Source organism: Liolophura sinensis, chromosome 5 (assembly GCF_032854445.1).
Source record: "Liolophura sinensis isolate JHLJ2023 chromosome 5, CUHK_Ljap_v2, whole genome shotgun sequence".
NCBI lineage: Eukaryota > Metazoa > Mollusca > Polyplacophora > Chitonida > Chitonidae > Liolophura > Liolophura sinensis.
The window spans coordinates 12,072,267-12,092,952 of record NC_088299.1 but is presented as its reverse complement, the minus strand read 5'-3'; the positions used below and the strand labels follow the sequence as shown (position 1 = coordinate 12,092,952).

General features: G+C 39.4%; 2 protein-coding genes across 2 annotated transcripts in view; both read left to right on the top strand.

The window, feature by feature from the left end:
- Positions 1-2,569: 2,569 nt before the first annotated feature.
- Positions 2,570-15,245, top strand: LOC135465467 (uncharacterized). Its single transcript, XM_064742708.1, has 10 exons — positions 2,570-2,603; positions 3,323-3,396; positions 3,935-4,003; positions 5,000-5,068; positions 7,766-7,860; positions 8,460-8,559; positions 9,027-9,083; positions 12,220-12,303; positions 12,924-13,376; positions 15,231-15,245. The coding sequence occupies exons 2-10, from the start codon at positions 3,352-3,354 to the stop codon at positions 15,243-15,245; spliced, it is 987 nt and encodes a 328-aa protein (XP_064598778.1). The 5' UTR covers positions 2,570-2,603; positions 3,323-3,351.
- A 3,053-nt stretch (positions 15,246-18,298) lies between these two features.
- The window catches only part of LOC135465884 (carboxypeptidase B-like), a 33,718-nt gene continuing 31,330 nt past the window's right edge, over positions 18,299-20,686 (top strand). The window contains exon 1 of the mRNA XM_064743251.1: positions 18,299-18,697. The gene's annotated coding sequence lies outside the window, so the exon portion shown is untranslated. The remainder of the gene's footprint in view (positions 18,698-20,686) is intronic.

Below are 20,686 nucleotides of genomic sequence, written 5' to 3'. Positions count from 1 at the left end.
TGCTTGGATATGTAACGTGATCTTTCGGATATGTAGCATTTTAACCACTGGTTTGAATGTCCACAAAAATCGATTTTTTCAGCACTGTGTCAAGATTTACAGTGGCAAAACCCCTGGGTAAATGTAAAACAAGTAACAGCTCTGTACTTTTTAACCTATACAACAAAAAAGGGGAATTTGCTCTAAATTCACATTTGTTTTGCCAAAATTTCTTTTGAAAATAATTGTATACATGCACGGTTACACATTTTTCTAAATATTCTAATAAAACATGGAAGCCTAGAGATGGGGCTATAATTTGTTTGTAAATAAAGTGTCGTAGATTATAAATTTTAGACATTCTGTGAATATACTAGTAGTTTTATTTATATGCACGAATTTATTTCATTGTTGCTTAATTTGACACCTCTAATATGACCGCCGACCTTTGGTAAGTACCGATGAAGTACCCATCGTATACACATAAATGTACATCATCTTGGTATAGAACACGAGTGATCGTAAACGAATGTAAACGAATGAGAGTGCGCGCACGTGACATTTCATGAAGTATAGTTGATACATCTCACTATGATTCTATCATCAACTTCATTATACAAGTATTGACTGCATTTGCTCTGTAAATTGTTAAGAAACTGTCTGTGAATCAAAATGCTCGAGTCCTGCGGCCAGTAAGTTAACCTCTATAGTCCAGATATTTGTTCCTTTGTTTTTATATGAAATATTTGACCTCGAAATACAAAAATTAAAATGCTGAGTATAATATACGAGTCCCGTCGTCCACAAAGAGGCACATTCGACATCAAAGTACACGTGTAACTCGACTGACTTCCCTATTTCAGCAGCAACGTATTTATAAGAATTATACAGGAAGATTACCGCCAGGCATTGAGTGAGTGATACTTGAAGTTATGATTTTCAGGGCATGTGACTCTGGTCAACACGGAAGCAAAACACACCCGCTTTTTTTCAGTCTGACCAGGAAGACAAGGCCAAATCATGAAAATCAACGGCATTTAGGTGAAAAACAAGGTTCTTTGGTTATTCAGGTTCTGTGATTTTGACCATTCCCACTTTACCACAGATACGCACAAGATTACCAGGGTTCAGATCCAATTGTTTACCATAGGGAAGGTGAGACTTTTGGTGTTCTCCTTAGTTCGCTGTATTTCTCGATATCACTCTTTAATATTTATCTTCAAGATTGTTAAATCAGTTATTTAAGGCCGTAACCAAGAATGTTCCGCTCAGGAAACCAGATCGCACCTTGCCAGGTTGATTTATGCGTCAAAGCAGCGAGATCTGGATTCGACATCGCGACCTCAGTCGTGGCGAATCAGAGCTTCAACCAACCAAAGCCAGCAAGGCACTTTGCTTGATTATTTCATTGTTGCTATAGATACTACTTAATGCCTAATGGTTTAGACATACGTGATGTTCAACCACCATTCTGTTGCTGCGTGCTCTGTTATTACTCTGTCACTGTTCTATCTTTACTCTGCCGTTGTTTCGTCACTGTTTAGTAACTGTTCTGTACCATTTTGTCAATGTTCTCTCACTTTTCACTGTTCTGCCATTGTTCTGTCTATATTCTGTCACTGTCCTGTAGCTATTCTTTGTGTGTTCTGTGACTTTTCTATCACTATTTTGTACGTGTTCTATGATTATTTTGTCACGCCTCTGTGAATATTATTCAGTATTCTGTACGTGTTCTGTAACTATTCTATCACTGTTCTGTAACAATTACGTCACGTCACATTCTGTCACTGCACTGGCACTATTCTCTACGTGTTCTGTAACTATTCTATCACTGTTCTGTAACAATTACGTCACATTCTGTCTCTACACTCTCACTATTCTGTGCGTGTTCTGTAACTATTTTATCACTGTTCTGTAACAATTACGCCACATTCTGTCTCTACACTCTCACTATTCTCTACGTGTTCTGTAACTATTCTATCACTGTTCTGTAACAATTACGTCACATTCTGTCTCTGCACTCTCACTATTCTCTAGGTGTTCTGTAACTATTCTATCACTGTTCTGTAACAATTACGTCACATTCTGTCTCTGTACTCTCACTATTCTCTACGTGTTCTGTAACTATTTTATCACTGTTCTGTAACAATTATGTCTCATTCTGTCACTGCACTCTCACTATTCTGTACGTGTTCTGTAACTATTTTATCATTCACTGTCATTTCTGTCATGGTATTGTCACTGCTATTTATCGCTATATTGTCAGTTCTCTGCAACCATTCTGGTAATATTTTATCGTCATTCTGTCACACTCTGTTACAATTCTATAACTAATCTGTCATTTTCTACCATTGTACTACCGTGAACAATAGGTGTCCTTGATATAAATGTCTCAAGTGATGACACATGTAGGCCTTATCGGGCTTGTGTCGACAGATATCGGGTTGCATTATACTGATGCAGGCCTGTGGAGACAAGCTATCCCTGTATCCCCGTGTAATTATTCAGTTGGGGGCGTTTTTTTTTGGATGTTGATCTGTGACGTCATGTCCACACGTGCTGATACGTCACCTGTTTCTTTAAGGGTCACCAGAAATATTCTACACGCAGAGGACTGACATCAGGTATGTTCGTACCAGCGCACTGTTTCAGTTTCAGAACTTGAATTTGCGTAGGGCTACACTATGTAAGTCCTCCATCGACTGATGCCCAGAAGCTTAGCTAAATATTGTCTACTATACATGAAAGTTTAACACATTTTTTCAAGGCTAAGGCGATGGCCTCGTTAATACATTATCACATGATGATAGTCAATCACAGAGTGCTATCAGTAGCGGAAAGATATTATTTCAGGTCATTTTGTAGCTTATATGTAGGCCGCTTTGACCCGGCGTTGACCCTGCTAGCCTAGTGCACAACTTAAGAATCTTTAGGGCGTAAATCTTTAAAAAGAAATATTTCTTTATTTCACTGATGTTTAACGCCCTTCTCAAGACGTTTTAGGATGGCCTGTGACCTAGTGGCTAAGGTACATGCTTGTTTATTAATCGCTTGGACGCACCAGGTACCGGATCAAACCCGGCCTTGGGCAGGGAATTTGTAGATTTCTCGCTTTCACTGTTTGTGGGGCCGGTGGTGACAATAACAGGCCAGAGACGCTCGCTGGGCATGTGTGCAATCTAACATTCGCTGAAGCCAGAATATAGGCTTTCCCCAAAATGCATCTTTTGCATTTCTGTACGTTATGCACATATCGTTGTCGCCAAATTATCCGGGCCACTCCAGTTTATTTCATCATAAATAAGTAAAATTAAATAAATTTAACCACACATATATTTTGCAGAACTCCTTAAACGAAATATTCTGTGAAAGATGGATCACCATTGTTTTAATGATCTGACTCGTTCTCTTAGATCGGTGAGTATACAAAGTTCACATTTCCTTTAAGTAATTAGACCCCTTTATTATCACTCGTGCACCTGAAGTGTGGTTCTCGTCTAATCAGTGAGCTCTCTGCCGACTGAGGTCGCAACTTGAATCCAGCTTTCTCTGCATGGCTTGGCCACTGCTTTAAATCAGGTCGTTTCATGGGTACCTGGTGGAAGACGGTGATTTAAAACGGTTGCCACCTCCCACAATCCTGACCGCCGTGGGATACGAGAATAATTTACGCCATTGAAGTAAATAAACGTCATTAAATTATAAATAAATTAATTGGTATTACTTTGCGAACAATTTATGTTTTCTTTGAATGGAAGTGTTTCTTTTTAGATATGACGTTTTCCCCTTGATCTAATTCTTAACAATTATTCATCACTTTTAAATATTACTATGACTTTTCCACATTTCGAAATACCTTAAGCCTGATGCATTCAGTCACATTAATCACTAATGTGATATAGACGAGATATGATTAATCTGATTTAATTCTAATATGATATTATTTAATCCTCAGCACGCATTTTCTTCCGGGAAGCTGAGCTGTCTCCGTGAACATGCGCGAGGGCCGTTCTCTGGCAAACAGGTAACGATAGGCAGTGTTCTGCTTTTAGATCATTCTTGTTTGTCTGGACTTATTTCGAAATGATGAAACAACTTAAGATTGGGGGAAATGCAACTCTATGCCTGGTTCAATTTTGCTGTGATTTAGTCCACACAGCAATCAATAAATAATAGGCATATTTGACGTATAATTAATGGATTAACAGAATATTCGTCTAGTGTTTTGTTTTCACCGCTGTTGATCGACAGCTAACTCCTGGAGTCACAAGTTCAAATCCAGTGCGCAAAAACCTATTAAAAGTTACGCCATGCTTAAATCTTAATACCCTCTTGGCAAAACTAATGGTACTTTAGTCCTGACTAAAGTTAATACCAGCTTTTAAAGTAAAAGAAAGCTAAAATACGAAATAAAGTTCATCATACAGACAGAAGAAAACTATGCGTAAAAATACTTCCGTTTATTTTTTCAGATTTTTAAGAATGTTGAAAGGCAATCAAATATTTGAATTCTATGTTGGGCTTTATGAGCCATACTGACGGTATCTAGGAACTCTGACGTCACATCACCTCTTTTTCCTGCTGTTCACCAGAAGGAAGTCATTTTTGGGAACATTATTTCAGTCATTTTTTTAATCATGGGTAAAAAGAATTGTTCCATTATAGAATTTAGAGGTCTTTTCCTTGAACTGTTAACACACTTTTGAGCAACTGAGCCCGGACTAACCTACAGACTTCTAGCAACCGACTACAGAGAAACTACACGCAGCACACTAGGTACGAGTTCAATCCCGGGCTAGAAGAGAAATTTTCCTTGATTTTATTATTCAATGGCTAATTTTCTGCTTCCAGTATGGTATATATGTCTGTGCGACAAATTTTGTTAGAAATTTTGTCAATAACTTGCTGGTGGTTTACCCAGAGAGCAATCCGATTTTCTACATTCATCCTCACAACAATCAAATAAATACCGTAAATAAATAAATGTTAATACTGAAAGAGGTATTATTTTTTTCAACAGGTGAAGGAAGTTGTCGCCATGTTCACACATTCCTCTGAAAAGATGGAAGCGTTGAAAGTCATCCAGCCGGTAAGAACGATTCATTTATATCCACAATCCTATATAAAATGGTCGTGTTTGGTTTCAAAATTGTACATATAATGATCGTGTGTACATCCAGTATCGAAAAGATAATGATTGTGCGTACATCCACCATCGAACACATAATGATTGTGTGTACATCAACCACTGAATATATGATGACCATGTGTACATCCACCATCGAACACATAATGATTGTGTGTACATCAACCATTGAACATATAATGACCATGTGTACATTCACCATCGTACATATAATGATCGTGAGTGAATCCACCATTGTATATCTAATGATCATGTGTATATTCACTATCGGGCAAATAATGATTGTGTACATCCAGTATCGAACATATCATTGTCGTGTGTACATTCACCATCGTACATACAATGACTTCCATCATCGTTCATCTAATGATCAAGAGTACATTCACCATCGTACATATAATGATTGTGAGTACCTTCACCATCGTGCATATAATGCTCGTGTGTACATCCACCACCAAACATACAATGATCAAGTGTACATCCACCATCGTACATATAATGATTGTGTGTACATGCACAACCGTACATATAATGCTCGTGTGTACATCCAACATCGTACATATAATGATTGTGAGTACCTTCACCATCGTGCATATAATGATCGTGTGTATATCCACCACCAAACATACAATGATCGTGTGTACCTTCACCATCGTGCATATAATGTTCTTGTGTACATCCACCACCAAACATATAATGATTGTGAGTTCCTTCACCATCGTGCATATAATGATCGTGTGTACATCCACCATCGTACATATAATGATCTTTTGTACATCCACCACCAAACATATAATGATCGTGTGTACATCCAATATCGTACATATAATGATTGTGAGTACCTTCACCATCGTACATATAATGATCGTGTGTATATTCACCACCAAACATATAATGATCAAGAGTACAGCCACCATCGTACATATAATGCTCGTGTGTACATCCAACATCGTACATATAATGATTGTGAGTACCTTCACCATCGTACATATAATGATCGTGTGTATATCCACCACCAAACATATAATGATCAAGTGTACATCCAACATCGTACATATAATGCTCGTGTGTACATCCAATATCGTACATATAATGATTGTGAATTCCTTCACCATCGTGCATATAATGATCGTGTGTACATCCACCACCAAACATATAATTATCAAATGTACATCCACCATCGTACATATAATGATCGTGTGTACATCCACCATCGTAGATATAATGATCTTGTGTACATCCACCACCAAACATATAATGATCGTGTGTACATCCACCACCGAACATATGCGGACATCTGGCATCGAACATGTCATGTGTAAGGATTGTTATCAGTCCATTTTGTTAAAATAACTCTGGTTCGTGGTTTTACCCCGGGCTCTGTCCGGTTTTAGTAAAACACCAATCAAATATATAAATAAATAAATAAACAATAACCCTGTATACATTAATACACTGTAAATATAATGGTCCTGTATCCCAAAGTCGTGCATAATAATAATTTTTGTACATTTATCCATCGTACGTATTGAGATCGTGTGTATATCCTCCCTGGAACATATTATTATTCTGTATTTACACAACATAAACACGATGATTCTTTCCACCATCGTACATGTAATGATCGTGTGTACAAATAGCATCGAATGTATAATGATTCTGTACACATCAACCATTGTACATTTTATGATCCTGTCTGCGTACAACCATGGCATATAATCATTATGTATACACACAGCATCGTACAGATAATGATCTGGTCTACATACACCATCGCTCATAAAATATTATCGCTTACACACACCATTATGCATATAATGATCGTGTATAAAATACACGATCGTACATATAACAACTCTGTATACATACTCCATCGTACACGTAATAACTTTGTATACATACTATATAATAGTTTTGTATACATATTCGATCGTAGATATAATGATTTTGTATACATACTCCATCGTACATATAGCAACTCTACATACATACTTCATCGTACATATAATAATTTGTATCCATAATTCATCGTACATACAATAGCTTTGTATACATACTTCATCGTACATATATTTATTTTTTTATTTGATTGGTGTTTTACGCCGTACTCGAGAATATTTCACTTATACGACGGCAGCCAGCATTATGGCGGGAGGCAGAGCCCGGGGGAAACCCACGACCATGCGCAGGTTGCTGAAAGACCTTCCCACTTACGGGCGGAAAGGAAGCCAGCATGAGCTGAACTTGAACCCACAGCGACCGCATTGGTGAGAGGCTTCCGGGTCATTACGCTGCGCTAACGTGCTAACCAACTGAAACACGGAGGCCCCTCATCGTACATATAATGACACTGCATACATACTTCATCGTACATATAATGACATTGTATACATACATCATAATGTTATTATTATTATTATTATTATTATTATTATCATATAATAACCCTAAATATACACTGTTCAGGTATAATTGGGTCGGAACTACGTGGTAGGGCGTTTGTCATGTATTTGGAGGGTGGGGTCCCAACACCTGATCTCCTCTATCTTCTCTATCCCAGTAATCTCCCTTGATTAATTTGTGCTGAGTAAAACTCGAATAAAACAACTCTTCTTCTTCATGTCTGTTAACTGGTAACAGGGTTTGATGCCGATGAGCTCGTGTGAAGCCGCTAGCGTGTTGAGATCAGCCTCTTTTGACAGTCACAAACTCGCCATGTTGGAAATTCTCGTCAGGTAAATTCGTGGTGTAGGAGGTCTACTATGCTAAATAGGCCTAGAGAGTAATTCTCCTTGCAGCAGATATTTTTACTACCTTTATTTCAGTGTTGGGATTAAATTTAAATTTATACAGAATGAATACAGCTGGCTAGGAACTGTTAGTGGCAGTAAATTTATTTAATTATTTATTTATTTGATTGGCGTTTATCGCGTTATTTAAGAATTCTTCACGAAGTGATTAGGTTAGGGGGAAAACACAGCCTTTTGACAAGCTCCTGTCTTATCTCCTAACAAATCTATGGATGGTCGTGGGTTCCCTTGCTTTCTGTCCAGTTTCCTGTCTGGCCACCATAATGCTGGCCGCCGTGGTATATTCTTGTGAAAATATATTGTGTACGGCGTAAAAAACTTCTCCAATAAATAAATAAATACAGGTATCTGTTAACAAAAAGCAGAGGCCGAACTTTAACGAAATCGGATGCGAGTGTGCGACAGGGGAGGTTGAGCTTCACTGAAACCAACGTTACTATCGCGGCGGTGCTAATAAACGCAGATGAGTGAAGCGATGGTCTGCTTTGTTATGTCACTAACGGATGTTTTTGGTTATATTTCAGGTATGTCATCAATCTGGATTGTGCTAGTTCGCAGACGGATATCACATCTACATTCTCATTTTCCAAAGACAAGGAAAAAGCCAGGTGCATAATGAAAGATGTAAGTGTTTGATCTTCGTTTGCTATATTGTCACTTCCTCACACACCAATAGATGTAACGAAAAACGATGTCAGTGACGATTCGTGCTGGAATGATTACGGTGCTTGTCTTTCAGTCCCCCGTGTACACCGCGGTTCGATTACATCCCCCCTCCCCCCCCCCCCCCAAAAAAAAAACCCCGACTCCCGTCATATGATGTCATGCACTCTTCTTGAGGTTCAACGTTTAAAACAGAAACAAATGAATAAATAGACGTTAATTTAATAAGGGTATAATCAAGACTCTTTTAGCCCCCCCCCCCCCCCCGCCTCGCCCCCCCCCCATAACACAGACACACACACAAACACAGACACTTTTTTGTATTTCTTCAACAAATACAATTGCTCTGTCGCTTTTCGATGAATCCATGCATTTCTGTTGTATTCAAGAGCTTAATCTTTGTGGTCTGTTTTAAAATTCCTCTTCAGCATTTAGCTGTAGGCCATCACGATCCCCATCACCATGGCCACCATCACCATGACAACGTAAGTATGATCGAGTTGAAATTTAAAACACCCAGTTTAAAGATGCCTTGTAGACAAACTGCATGGTAAATGTATTTTTTCTGACTTACTCTTTGTTCCATATGGGTATAATAATACTTTCATAACACCACCTGATCATTGAATACTGTTGACTGCTTCTCTTTACATGATTCCTTCTCAATTTCGTACTTTATATACCTGTTTACTTCTTTGGTGGTTTGTGTTAAACATCGTTTTAGAATTGGCCTTACGATTATTGACCCGTAACGTCCATATTCGTTGACGGCCGGTATACTTACACAACCGACATCGTCACTGATTCTGCGTCACTATCCTCATCTTGAATCTGGGTATCGGAACTAATTCGTCAGTATTTGGGCTATCCACTTATGACGACGGCCAGGGATGGAAAGCACTCAGTGTGAAAATTTGGTGTTTTATTCCCCAGTCACAGTTCCTTTGTGTCCGTACTGACCAGGGTAGACCAGACATAACAGAGTAGGGTATACCGGATTCTGAAGATATATGGAAAGCACTCAGTGTGGAAATTTGGTGTTTTGTTCCCCAGTCACAGTTCCTTTGTGTCCGTACTGACCAGGGTAGACCAGACATAACAGAGTAGGGTATACCGGATTCTGAAGATATATGGAAAGCACTCAGTGTGGAAATTTGGTGTTTTGTTCCCCAGTCACAGTTCCTTTGTGTCCGTACTGACCAGGGTAGACCAGACATAACAGAGTAGGGTATACCGGATTCTGAAGATATATGGAAAGCACTCAGTGTGGAATTTGGTGTTTGGTTCCCCAGTCACAGTTCCTTTGTGTCTGTACTGACCAGGGTAGACCAAACATAACAGAGTAGGGTATACCGGATTCTGAAGATATATGGAAAGCACTCAGTGTGGAAATTTGGTGTTTTGTTCCCCAGTCACAGTTCCTTTGTGTCCGTACTGACCAGGGTAGACCAGACATAACAGAGTAGGGTATACCGGATTCTGAAGATATATGGAAAGCACTCAGTGTGGAAATTTGGTGTTTTGTTCCCCAGTCACAGTTCCTTTGTGTCCGTACTGACCAGGGTAGACCAGACATAACAGAGTAGGGTATACCGGATTCTGAAGATATATGGAAAGCACTCAGTGTGGAAATTTGGTGTTTTGTTCCCCAGTCACAGTTCCTTTGTGTCCGTACTGACCAGGGTAGACCAGACATAACAGAGTAGGGTATACCGGATTCCTGAAGATATATGGAAAGCACTCAGTGTGGAAATTTGGTGTTTTGTTCCCCAGTCACAGTTCCTTCGTGTCCGTACTGACCAGGGTAGACCAAACATAACAGAGTAGGGTATACCGGATTCTGAAGATATATGGAAAGCACTCAGTGTGGAAATTTGGTGTTTTGTTCCCCAGTCACAGTTCCTTTGTGTCCGTACTGACCAGGGTAGACCAGACATAACAGAGTAGGGTCTACCGGATTCTGAAGATATATGGAAAGCACTCAGTGTGGAAATTTGGTGTTTTGTTCCCCAGTCACAGTTCCTTCGTGTCCGTACTGACCAGGGTAGACCAGACATAACAGAGTAGGGTATACCGGATTCTGAAGATATATGGAAAGCACTCAGTGTGGAAATTTGGTGTTTTGTTCCCCAGTCACAGTTCCTTTGTGTCCGTACTGACCAGGGTAGACCAGACATAACAGAGTAGGGTCTACCGGATTCTGAAGATATATGGAAAGCACTCAGTGTGGAAATTTGGTGTTTTGTTCCCCAGTCACAGTTCCTTCGTGTCCGTACTGACCAGGGTAGACCAGACATAACAGAGTAGGGTATACCGGATTCTGAAGATATATGGAAAGCACTCAGTGTGGAAATTTGGTGTTTTGTTCCCAGTCACAGTTCCTTTGTGTCCGTACTGACCAGGGTAGACCAAACATAACAGAGTAGGGTATACCGGATTCTGAAGATATATGGAAAGCACTCAGTGTGTAAATTTGTTGTTTTTTTTCGCCAGTCACAGTTCCTTTGTGTCCGTACTGACCAGGGTAGACCAGACATAACAGAGTAGGGTTTACCGGATTCTGAAGATATATTTATAAAGTCGATATTTTTTCAACGCCATACAAGACCATTTCACACACGATGGCGGTCAGTTTTATGGTGGAAGAAACCGTAGTGTTGGTGTAAACACTGATCTTTGGCAAGTTTCTGACTAACTTTTCCACATGTGCTGTACACACTTGCACAAGACAAGTGGGTTTCAACGTCCGCCAGACTGCATAAACAGTCCCACGAGCATCACCAACCACTTTTTGTGTCCAACATCCCATGAAAAATGAGATCAAATATATAGGATGAACCTGATGTTGGCTTGCGTCGACAAGCGGGCCCCAAAAAATGTTAATGGTTTGTGCCAACGATTTCTTGACCCGTAATACTTTCTTTCAGGATAGGCCACGCAAAATAAGCCACTACATACACGAATAAGCTCACTTCAGTCGTATTTTAGCTCTATTTTTTTCACACGTTCAGCTTTTCCTCACGACACAGAGTGGCTTTATTTGTTTGATTTTAAATTCTAATAATAGAACAAGTTTAACCTAAGAGACCAACCTACAAAAGCCGAAAAAAAAAACACCAAAAGTTATCCGGCTGTAAGCTGTGTAGTCGGTTGTTCAACCTGCCTTTGTGATGACGATTTCTGGGCTAACTGCTTACGTAGAACTCATATGACACAAGACAAGATCGGTCAGTCCATCTTGCACCCCAAGTCGCCATTATGCCGGGAAAATGTACCTCATGGACAAACCATTTGTGTTTGTAATTTGTCTATTTAATCGATTATTTTTTAGGCTGGAAAATAATTTGTTTTTATGTACCACGTCATTTGGTAGTGGATAGTAAAATGTTTAGATATGTCCTGATACATAATATACCGAAGCCATTTTCCCTTAAAGTGTGTCTCTTGGTGTACCTATCGGGAACAAGCCTATACCGGTGAATCTGTGTAAACGTATGTCTACTTAAGCACTATTAACATCAGATCCCCTTAATTACTTATAGTTAGTGACATTTTGACCCAAATATAACTTTTCACACTCACTGGTGTTTGATGTGATTAGCTACTTGTGTGCTATTACAGAGCATCATTGTCGGCGCCGGGAAGATGGCGATCGGTGCTGGTCTGGCTGTGGGTGGAGCCATAAAGGGACTGTTCGGAGCCGTGGTAAGTATACATTAAAAGTTGGAATGAAAACATAGCTGAAATCTGATGACAAATTTTTGAGTAATTCCAGACTAGTGACGTCTTATGAATTGTAACAAACATCACTGCGTTTCCAAAACAGTTTTCTTGTCCTATTTCCGCATAAGCCATGATGTTAGGGGAATATAGGCCTACTGTGGTACTTTTTGAGCATATACATGAACAGTTGAAATAAAACTCTAATTGAGGTAAATTGACAAAGGGCCCGATTTCGCCCATAATACGTGTGACCATTTATCAACTATCACATAAAAATCACTGCTCTGGTATTACTCTTTACGCTCTAGTCTCGTATAGTTGGAATATACAGATATCACCTGGTATAAAGTATGTAAGTGGCAATCAGGGCTGTCTTAGACTATACTGTTTTAGGGACGGTAATATATGGTTGGGACTCCAACCTAACCGCGCAAGGAAGCGTATTGATATATAATGTCGTCCAGCCATAAATCAAGTCTAATTATGTTTTTGCGTAGCTTTTGTTCTCTGAATTCTTTGTCTCTTTGTGAAATATAATCATGTTTATTTTTTCAAAACGCTGAAATTTCTGAAGAGGACAAAACATGATATACTCCTTTCAGGCAGATCGAAGAACCCCAGGACAAACAAATCCGAACTCCGCTTATTCCGGAGGTCAACCAGCAGGGTTCTGCATATCCTGGAGTTCAACCAGCAGGTGCGACATATCCCGGAAGCCAGCCAGGATATTCAGGGTCAGCATATCAGGAGGTCAACCAGCAGGATCTGCATACCCCGGATCATCGTATCCGAGAAATCCATATGCTGGTTCCTCATATCCCGGAACAGGCTATCCAGGACTCAGCCCGCAGCCTCCGCATATCCTGGATCCGCGTATCCTGGACATCAGCCCGCAGGATCAGTGTAATCCGAGTGCTCCACCCATGTCCCCGGGATACCCATCAGCGTCCCCTGCTGGGAGTGCGTATCCTCCGGCTGGATCCGCTGGATACCCTGCCGGATACCCACGTATCCGGTCCTCGCCCAGCCGGAGCTGCTTACCCTGGCTTTCCTCGGTAATCAAACAAAACTCTGTCCTTTCTAGACTGCCACTTCAAACCCTAGACATTCATGTGTGGAAAACTAGAATGCAATATAGACGACACCTGGATGTATTTTGGTATGTTTTCTCGCGACATTCTCTGCATGCTTCCCTTACCCGTGTATACTGCATATCGGAGTAAAATCGACCACTCGTATGAGACTTCCGGACCGATTCCACAAACCCATTGCTGACCTAGGTCAAATTTAAAAACTCCTCTCGATGTTTAGTTTTTTTATACTCGAAGTTGAAAATTTGACGCATTTGTCTTGAGATGACCTAGTTGGTGCGGTTATCAGTTTAATATCTACGCAGAAAATAAATGATAAAATTTTGACTCAAATCAGAAATGACTTTGTGAAATTGGCCCGGGGTACAAAACTACAATCCATTTCTAGAAAGAAACTTCATGGTTTTTTAGTTTATTTATATAAAGAGGGCCAACAAACTAAAAAGCCCACCTACAGGCCAGATTATAACAAAAGTACACCAAGAAAAAATAATCTGTGAAATTCTAAAGAATTCTAAAGTGTCTGAATGATGCTAGAATGCATTCTGCTATTTGTAGTAGGCTATTCTGTTAAATATAGCACACTTATTCTTTCATTCAACATAAACACTGTATTAGATTAACATAATATCTTACTGAATATGGCAGAATATTATGTTATAATAACAGAATACATTCCACCATCACTTAAACAATAGACTTTCTGTTACAATTAACAAATTAAGTTTGTCAGTGTAAGGACAGCAGTGTTATATAGAAATACCAGGTAAATAAGGATACTTTTGTTACATACCTTTATGTATTACCGGTATGTTACTTGTACTCAGTAAAACTTTTATTCTACGTCATGCAGAGATAAGTAATTTATCTTGCCTTTTTCTTACCTTGCTTTAGAAAGATCAAACGGTTTTAAACTTCTATGAGTGAAACACATACACATGACATGCTTAGAACATATCTTCAAAAGTTTTAGAAGAATGCGATGGAAATCATCTACTGTTGGGTGACATTATCCCTATTTTTTGATGAACATTAGCTCACCACCAAAGACGACTTTAAAAACATTACAGGAGACCAGTTTTATCGACTATATGTAGTTTCGGCAGTAGACGTGAAATGTGGCACGAATGCGCATGTAGGCCTTTATGGAAGGAAATGGAAGCGACTTTTCTGGCACCCAGCAACTTGTGTGAGATTACAGGAAGCTACTATAAAATGAAGAGTATGGCTTTAAAATGAAACAAGATATGCCAAAAAATGAGAATTTTTTTTCATTTTTAAGGCATGTGCATGTTTTTAATAAATAAAGAGTTTTCATACAGTGGTCGGGAACATTCGAAATGACGTCATTGGTGAACATACTGGGAACGCGGGGCAAGCGTAGCGGGCTCTCCCCCCAACAAAGTTGTCATCTTTGACGTCACCATTAGCGGGCTACTAAATTTCCGGACTGACGCTGTGGTTTCCCCCTAGCTTTGTCCGGTTTCCTCCAAGCATAATGCTGGCCGCCGTCATTTTTAAGTGAAATATTCTTGAGTTTGGCGTAAAACACCAATCAAATAAATAAATCAAATGAATGTCAGTCAGCCACGGCAGCAGCTACATATATATGAGAATTTAATACGTGTATACCATATTACACGACTTAGACACCTCATGTACATATCAAAAGAAAATAGATGATCTTGGTTTACATCAACTACTAGAAAGTGAGCAACATGCAGTGCAAACAACTTTCTCAGTTGTCATACCTGTGGAGATGGATTAAATCTATACAGTATCTCAAATTAACATGATCCCTGATTTTACTGCTCGCAGGTGTATGGAGCATAAGTAGCGTCATATAAAGCAAAAATGTCCAATAATTCACGTATAAATACGTATTCCGTTGACAGTAATCACATGTCAAGATTTATTTATTTTATTTGACTTCATACTTGTTGGTGTGTTATATAGTCTTCTGCAATATATTACTGTACCACCGCATCTTGACTGAATGTATGCTCAGTGTTTTGTTTATATGTTTAAAATACTAGTATGTGAAGAAGTGATGTTCACATGAAGCCACGTTCACTTGAAGTCATGTTCATATGTAGCCATGCATTCGTTGTGCAATCTGAACCTAGCTCTCTGCTTTAACACTTTTTCCAGGTATTGTTGGCCTATTTGACGAAGGTATGATGGTTTCTTCGGACTACTCCGGTTTCCTCCGGACACTCCAATGTCCCCCCATCACTCCGGTTTCCTCTGGACACTCCGGTTTCCTTCGGGCAGTCAGGTTTCCTCCACCCATAAAGCTGATGGCCGCCATATATATGATGCATTCTTAATTAAGGCGTAAAAACTAATCACGCAAAAGAATAAATGCAACAGTGAAGCAGAATGGTAAAACGATAACGCAACAGTACATATAACCACTTGGATTCGTTGTGAATATAGTGTTATATAGATGTCTGGATTTTTTACGATTTCCATGTCATATGACGACAAGGAGTCATTAGGTATATGTAATATGTGTCGTCTTGTAGCAGGCTGAGTCCTTTCGCCATTGAAGTATCATGCCGAAGACACCAAACATGACACCCGCCCCAGTCCAATTATACTGACTCCGGGCTGACCAATCCTGTTTTCTTACTCTGACCTCTCAATGCTCAGCGCCAAGCGAGGCAGCAGAATGCAGCATTTTTGAAGTCTTTGGTATGGACCGACCCGGGTTTGATCTCCTGACCACCTGCAGGACACCCTAACCATTATAGCATTGATGCGGTCGAAGATAATAGTACAGCACCAATTCAAACACTCCTGAGCGACTTACGGACCATTCCGGTCTTCCAGGAGCTTGGTAATAACCCGCCAAAAATGCTCTCTTGATCAAAAACGCCAATTTTTCGTTCAAACTAGGCAATGTGTTTTTAATTTTCAGTATGAAGATCAACGTTAACCAGAAAAATATACTGAAACTTCACATGTAAAATATAAACTTTATAATGTGATCAGTTTTTTCATATTTTGGTAAGTTTAAAACCCGTATTTCTGCACCATCATTTCAGGTATCCTCCGTAGTGCAGTGTTCAAGCGTTGCACCTCGGGAAGATTTCGAATCTTTGTCACTGTTATTATTTGGAAACATACTTTTGTGTGATTAAAACCTTAGGCATTCTGGTATTAAATAAATTTTATCACGAACTAGAATGGATAAGCTATGGAATTACGTAACATTTGGCAACTATATCGAAATCATACGTGGGTCTTTGTTCAGAGCATTTGTGGGCCTTGGGCTATCATGAACTTTAACATGTTTATAGATGAAATATAAGGATGAAATTTACATTCGTTACATGTTTAATTGATTAGTGCATAACTGCCTGCTCTAGAATTTCTCAGAAAGTTACATTTGTGGTCTAATGCAAAAATAAAGATTTTTCTTATTTTATGACCTGTACATCGCTTCATATAACAGCAAAAGAAGAGTGAAACAGAACTGGAAAAAGAAGTAGTCTTACGATTGTGTCAGCAACTGCCACTAACAGCCATAGTTTGTTTCGCTACTTGGGGTGCGTAGCTCCCTAGAGCAAAACGTTTTAATTTTAGCTGTGTTTGAATATCAGCCCCAAGACGCTTGATAAATAAGAGCCCGGGGCTGAGGATGGTCCAGGACGAACCTTTGACCTTCCGTAGTCACACCGTGAGCACCGTACTGATATCGTGATGAATCCAGCATGTTTCCCGCATATACCACCTACGTACCACGGCCTACCCCCCCCCCCCACCCCACCCCACCGTAGACATCAGTAGTCACACCGTAAGCACCGTATTGATATCGTATTGATCATCCTGCATGTTCCCCGCGTATACCACTTACTTACCACGGCCTACCCCCACCTACCGTAGACATTCGTAGTCACACCGTAAGCACCGTATTGACATCGTGATGAATCCAGCATGTTTCCCGGATATACCACCTACGTACCACGGCCTACCCCCACCCACCGTAGACACCCGTAGTCACACCGTGAGCACCCGTATTGACATCGTGATGAATCCAGCATGTTCCCCGCATATACCACTTACTTACCACGGCCTACCCTCACCTACCGTAGACACCCGCAGTCACACCGTGAGCACCGTATTGACGAGATTGTGAAGGCCGGTATTGAACCCATACCAGGTGTACTCAAGCGATTGAAAGATAAACGTCTTAATTACTATCAACTAGTGGTTGAGGAGTTAACGTGTTTGACTTTCCATAGCTAGGATATGTGAGGCACGGGGTTCAATCCCTGTGTTAGGTAATTTGTAAGTTCTCCTGATCACTACTATTTGGTGACAATACGCGGTGGACTACGCTCATCTAGCAGTTTGTGCATTCTAACGTCCGTTGATGGCACTTGTCTTCCAACACTGACTGCATGACATCGTATAGGTGAAAAATTCTTAAGTATCACATTAACAGTAGTCAAATAAATAAATAAATAAATAAATACTTCGAATGACACATAAGTTAAGCGTGCATATGCATTTCTACATACGATAGACACACACTTAATAAAGTAAATACTTTTTCAATGTGTAAACATTCATGTCGTATGTGTACATTTTTATTAAGATCAATACTCAGCGATATTTGGCCATGCGCCCACAAACCTTTCACGTGTATGTAATGACTGGTCAAACATGAGGTCATGCATTGCTCTAAAACAGTTTTACTTAGCATGTTCATACTCTGTGTTTAACATTCCTGTCGTGGTGTTGTTATACATATATATAGCAAGACAATATAACCATTATATATATATATATATATATATATATATATATATATATATATATACAATAACATTAGTCTTCGTTTTAGGTGTGAAGAAAAGATTGGTGTCATCATAACGGGCGATCGGCTGGCGCAGATCCCCAGCAAGCAAGCTGTGCATTCAGCTAACACATCACAATAAGCTACATTCCTGCGGCGAGTTGAGCCATGGCTGATGACCGTGGATCTTACTACCGCTAAGGCATGCTTTCTTTGTTTTGTCTTGTTCCGTAACAAAACACTGAGGGGCTGAACAGAGACGTGCGAGGGGGCTTGTTACTCAGGACTAACATATACTTTACACGTGCGATGAGCATTGTTCGTTGGTCTGCTTTGATGGTCCGTGGGTTGGGAGCAGCACTGACAGCAGATAAGCCACCGTGTATTTATACGGCTTTCAGATAACCAGATGTCGCATTCTTACGGCTTTTCCACTCGGGCTTAAACTTGTCAGCAGTTCGCAGGTGGAACATATTAGGTAAGTTTACACGACATTTTGTATCTATCTGTTTTTGAAATCGTCTTAAGGAATTCCTCACGTCAGAAGGGCGAACTGATTATTTTATTCGAATATTAGTTGTGCTGTTGTATTAAATTTAATACTTTAATTAACACTTTTTGAACATTTTTTTTAATCTTTAACTGTATAATGATTTTAAAAGTTGGTCGTTTTAGATCTATCGGTCGGTCAAATTGTTGATATCACATTTGTTAATATTGGCCACCTAACTTTTAATATGGGCCACCTATCCTTGAATATTTGCCACCTATATTTTAATATGGACCGTGCATTGACGGATCTGGATGTAAGACGACACAAAGTTCAATGCGGTGATATCGCTAGTAATCAGAATAACGGATATTATGATGTGCAGATATACATGAGGAGTCATTATATACTTGGAGTATTGGATTTAGGGCCACTTCCCTTCCGGATGTCGTGGCCCTATAGTCATTATATACCAGCATGAAGATCTTTGTTTATATGTTGACCCACTGGTCTCACTCACGTCATGTGACGCGACTTGACGCGACTCTGCGCTTCGGAAGAACATCTTCATCTTCTGACAGCGGCCAGTCGTTAATTGCGAATGCTTTGTAGTGATTAGCGATTAAGCTGCAGGAGGTGTATGGGAACTACAACAAAACCCCATCCATTAGAAAAGCTGTTTGGTATGTATGGAGGATCAATGGTATATCAAAATCTTTTAGGATTATCATTATGAAAACAAGGGGTGGATTTTGCCTTTATTTGGAACGAGGTAGAAAGTACGCCGACCACTTGAAACAGCTGACCAGATGTGGTGACCATGAGAGTCCGGTGATCTCTTTTTCTTAGACACGTACAAGTTTACGTAAAAATTGCAGGACATTCCTAGCGTTCATACCTCAAACATTGTGTCAAAATGAGAGATTCAACGGATCCCGCTCAAGGGCGTTCAAGGGCTGCAAGATACAACTTGAAAACACATTCTGTCATTGGATTAATTTTACAACATGTATGTAAGCATTTATACATGCTAACGGATGGAAAGTCAATTCCGGCTTCTTGTTCAACGGATTTCCAATAACAAACTAAAAGAAAATAGATGTTTTTAAAAGTGTATTTATTACAACACGTTAAATTTACATGTTACACTAAGGTATTTATCGTACACCAAGCTGTTTATTGCACGCCAAGCTGTAAATGTTTAAAGTTGCATATTATTAAATACATCGTGTACAACCCAGTAAGTTGCATATATATATATATATATATATATATATATATATATATATATATATATATATACATATATTTTTGCCTCAGACTAATAGTCACAGAAATACTAATACAGAAATCGAGGCATCACCACGAAAACTTGTGAAACCTTTTACATATATGTGGTATATATGCATGGACTTCATTATTAGGAAGTTGTATGTAGTCAAATACGTTGTATATTGTACCCCAATTTTTGTATACTGTACAACAAAATGCACACGACCTCCATGCAAGATGTATGTGGTATATAAAGTCTGTATGGAGTAAGTTAGCTATATAAATGGGGTTTGGTACATTGGCCGGTAGTGGGGCAGAGCGTTCGATATGTATACCTACAATTCTGCATAATGTGTGTGGTATTCTAAAGGATATAATCGAATTGTGAGAGGAGCCATTCCTTAATTTTATCACAAGTTAGAAATCTGTTTGTGTGACAGAATTTCACACGAATATATAGAAAGGCGAAGGATAACGATTCGTAAAAGATCTAGGGCGTTTGCAGAGAAAGTATGGCTTTGTGTGTGAGCAATTAAGAAGAAATAGGTGACTCGCCAAAGCGTTGACCTTGTCGTTAATAAAATGGCAGGTTCGAATCCAGCATTCGCTGGCTCGAATTTTAGACAGAATGTTTTTCAGGGCTATTTTTTACTCTGAGCACTTCATTCTCTCCACCAAAAAGTGTATCTGATAAATTTTCGAATA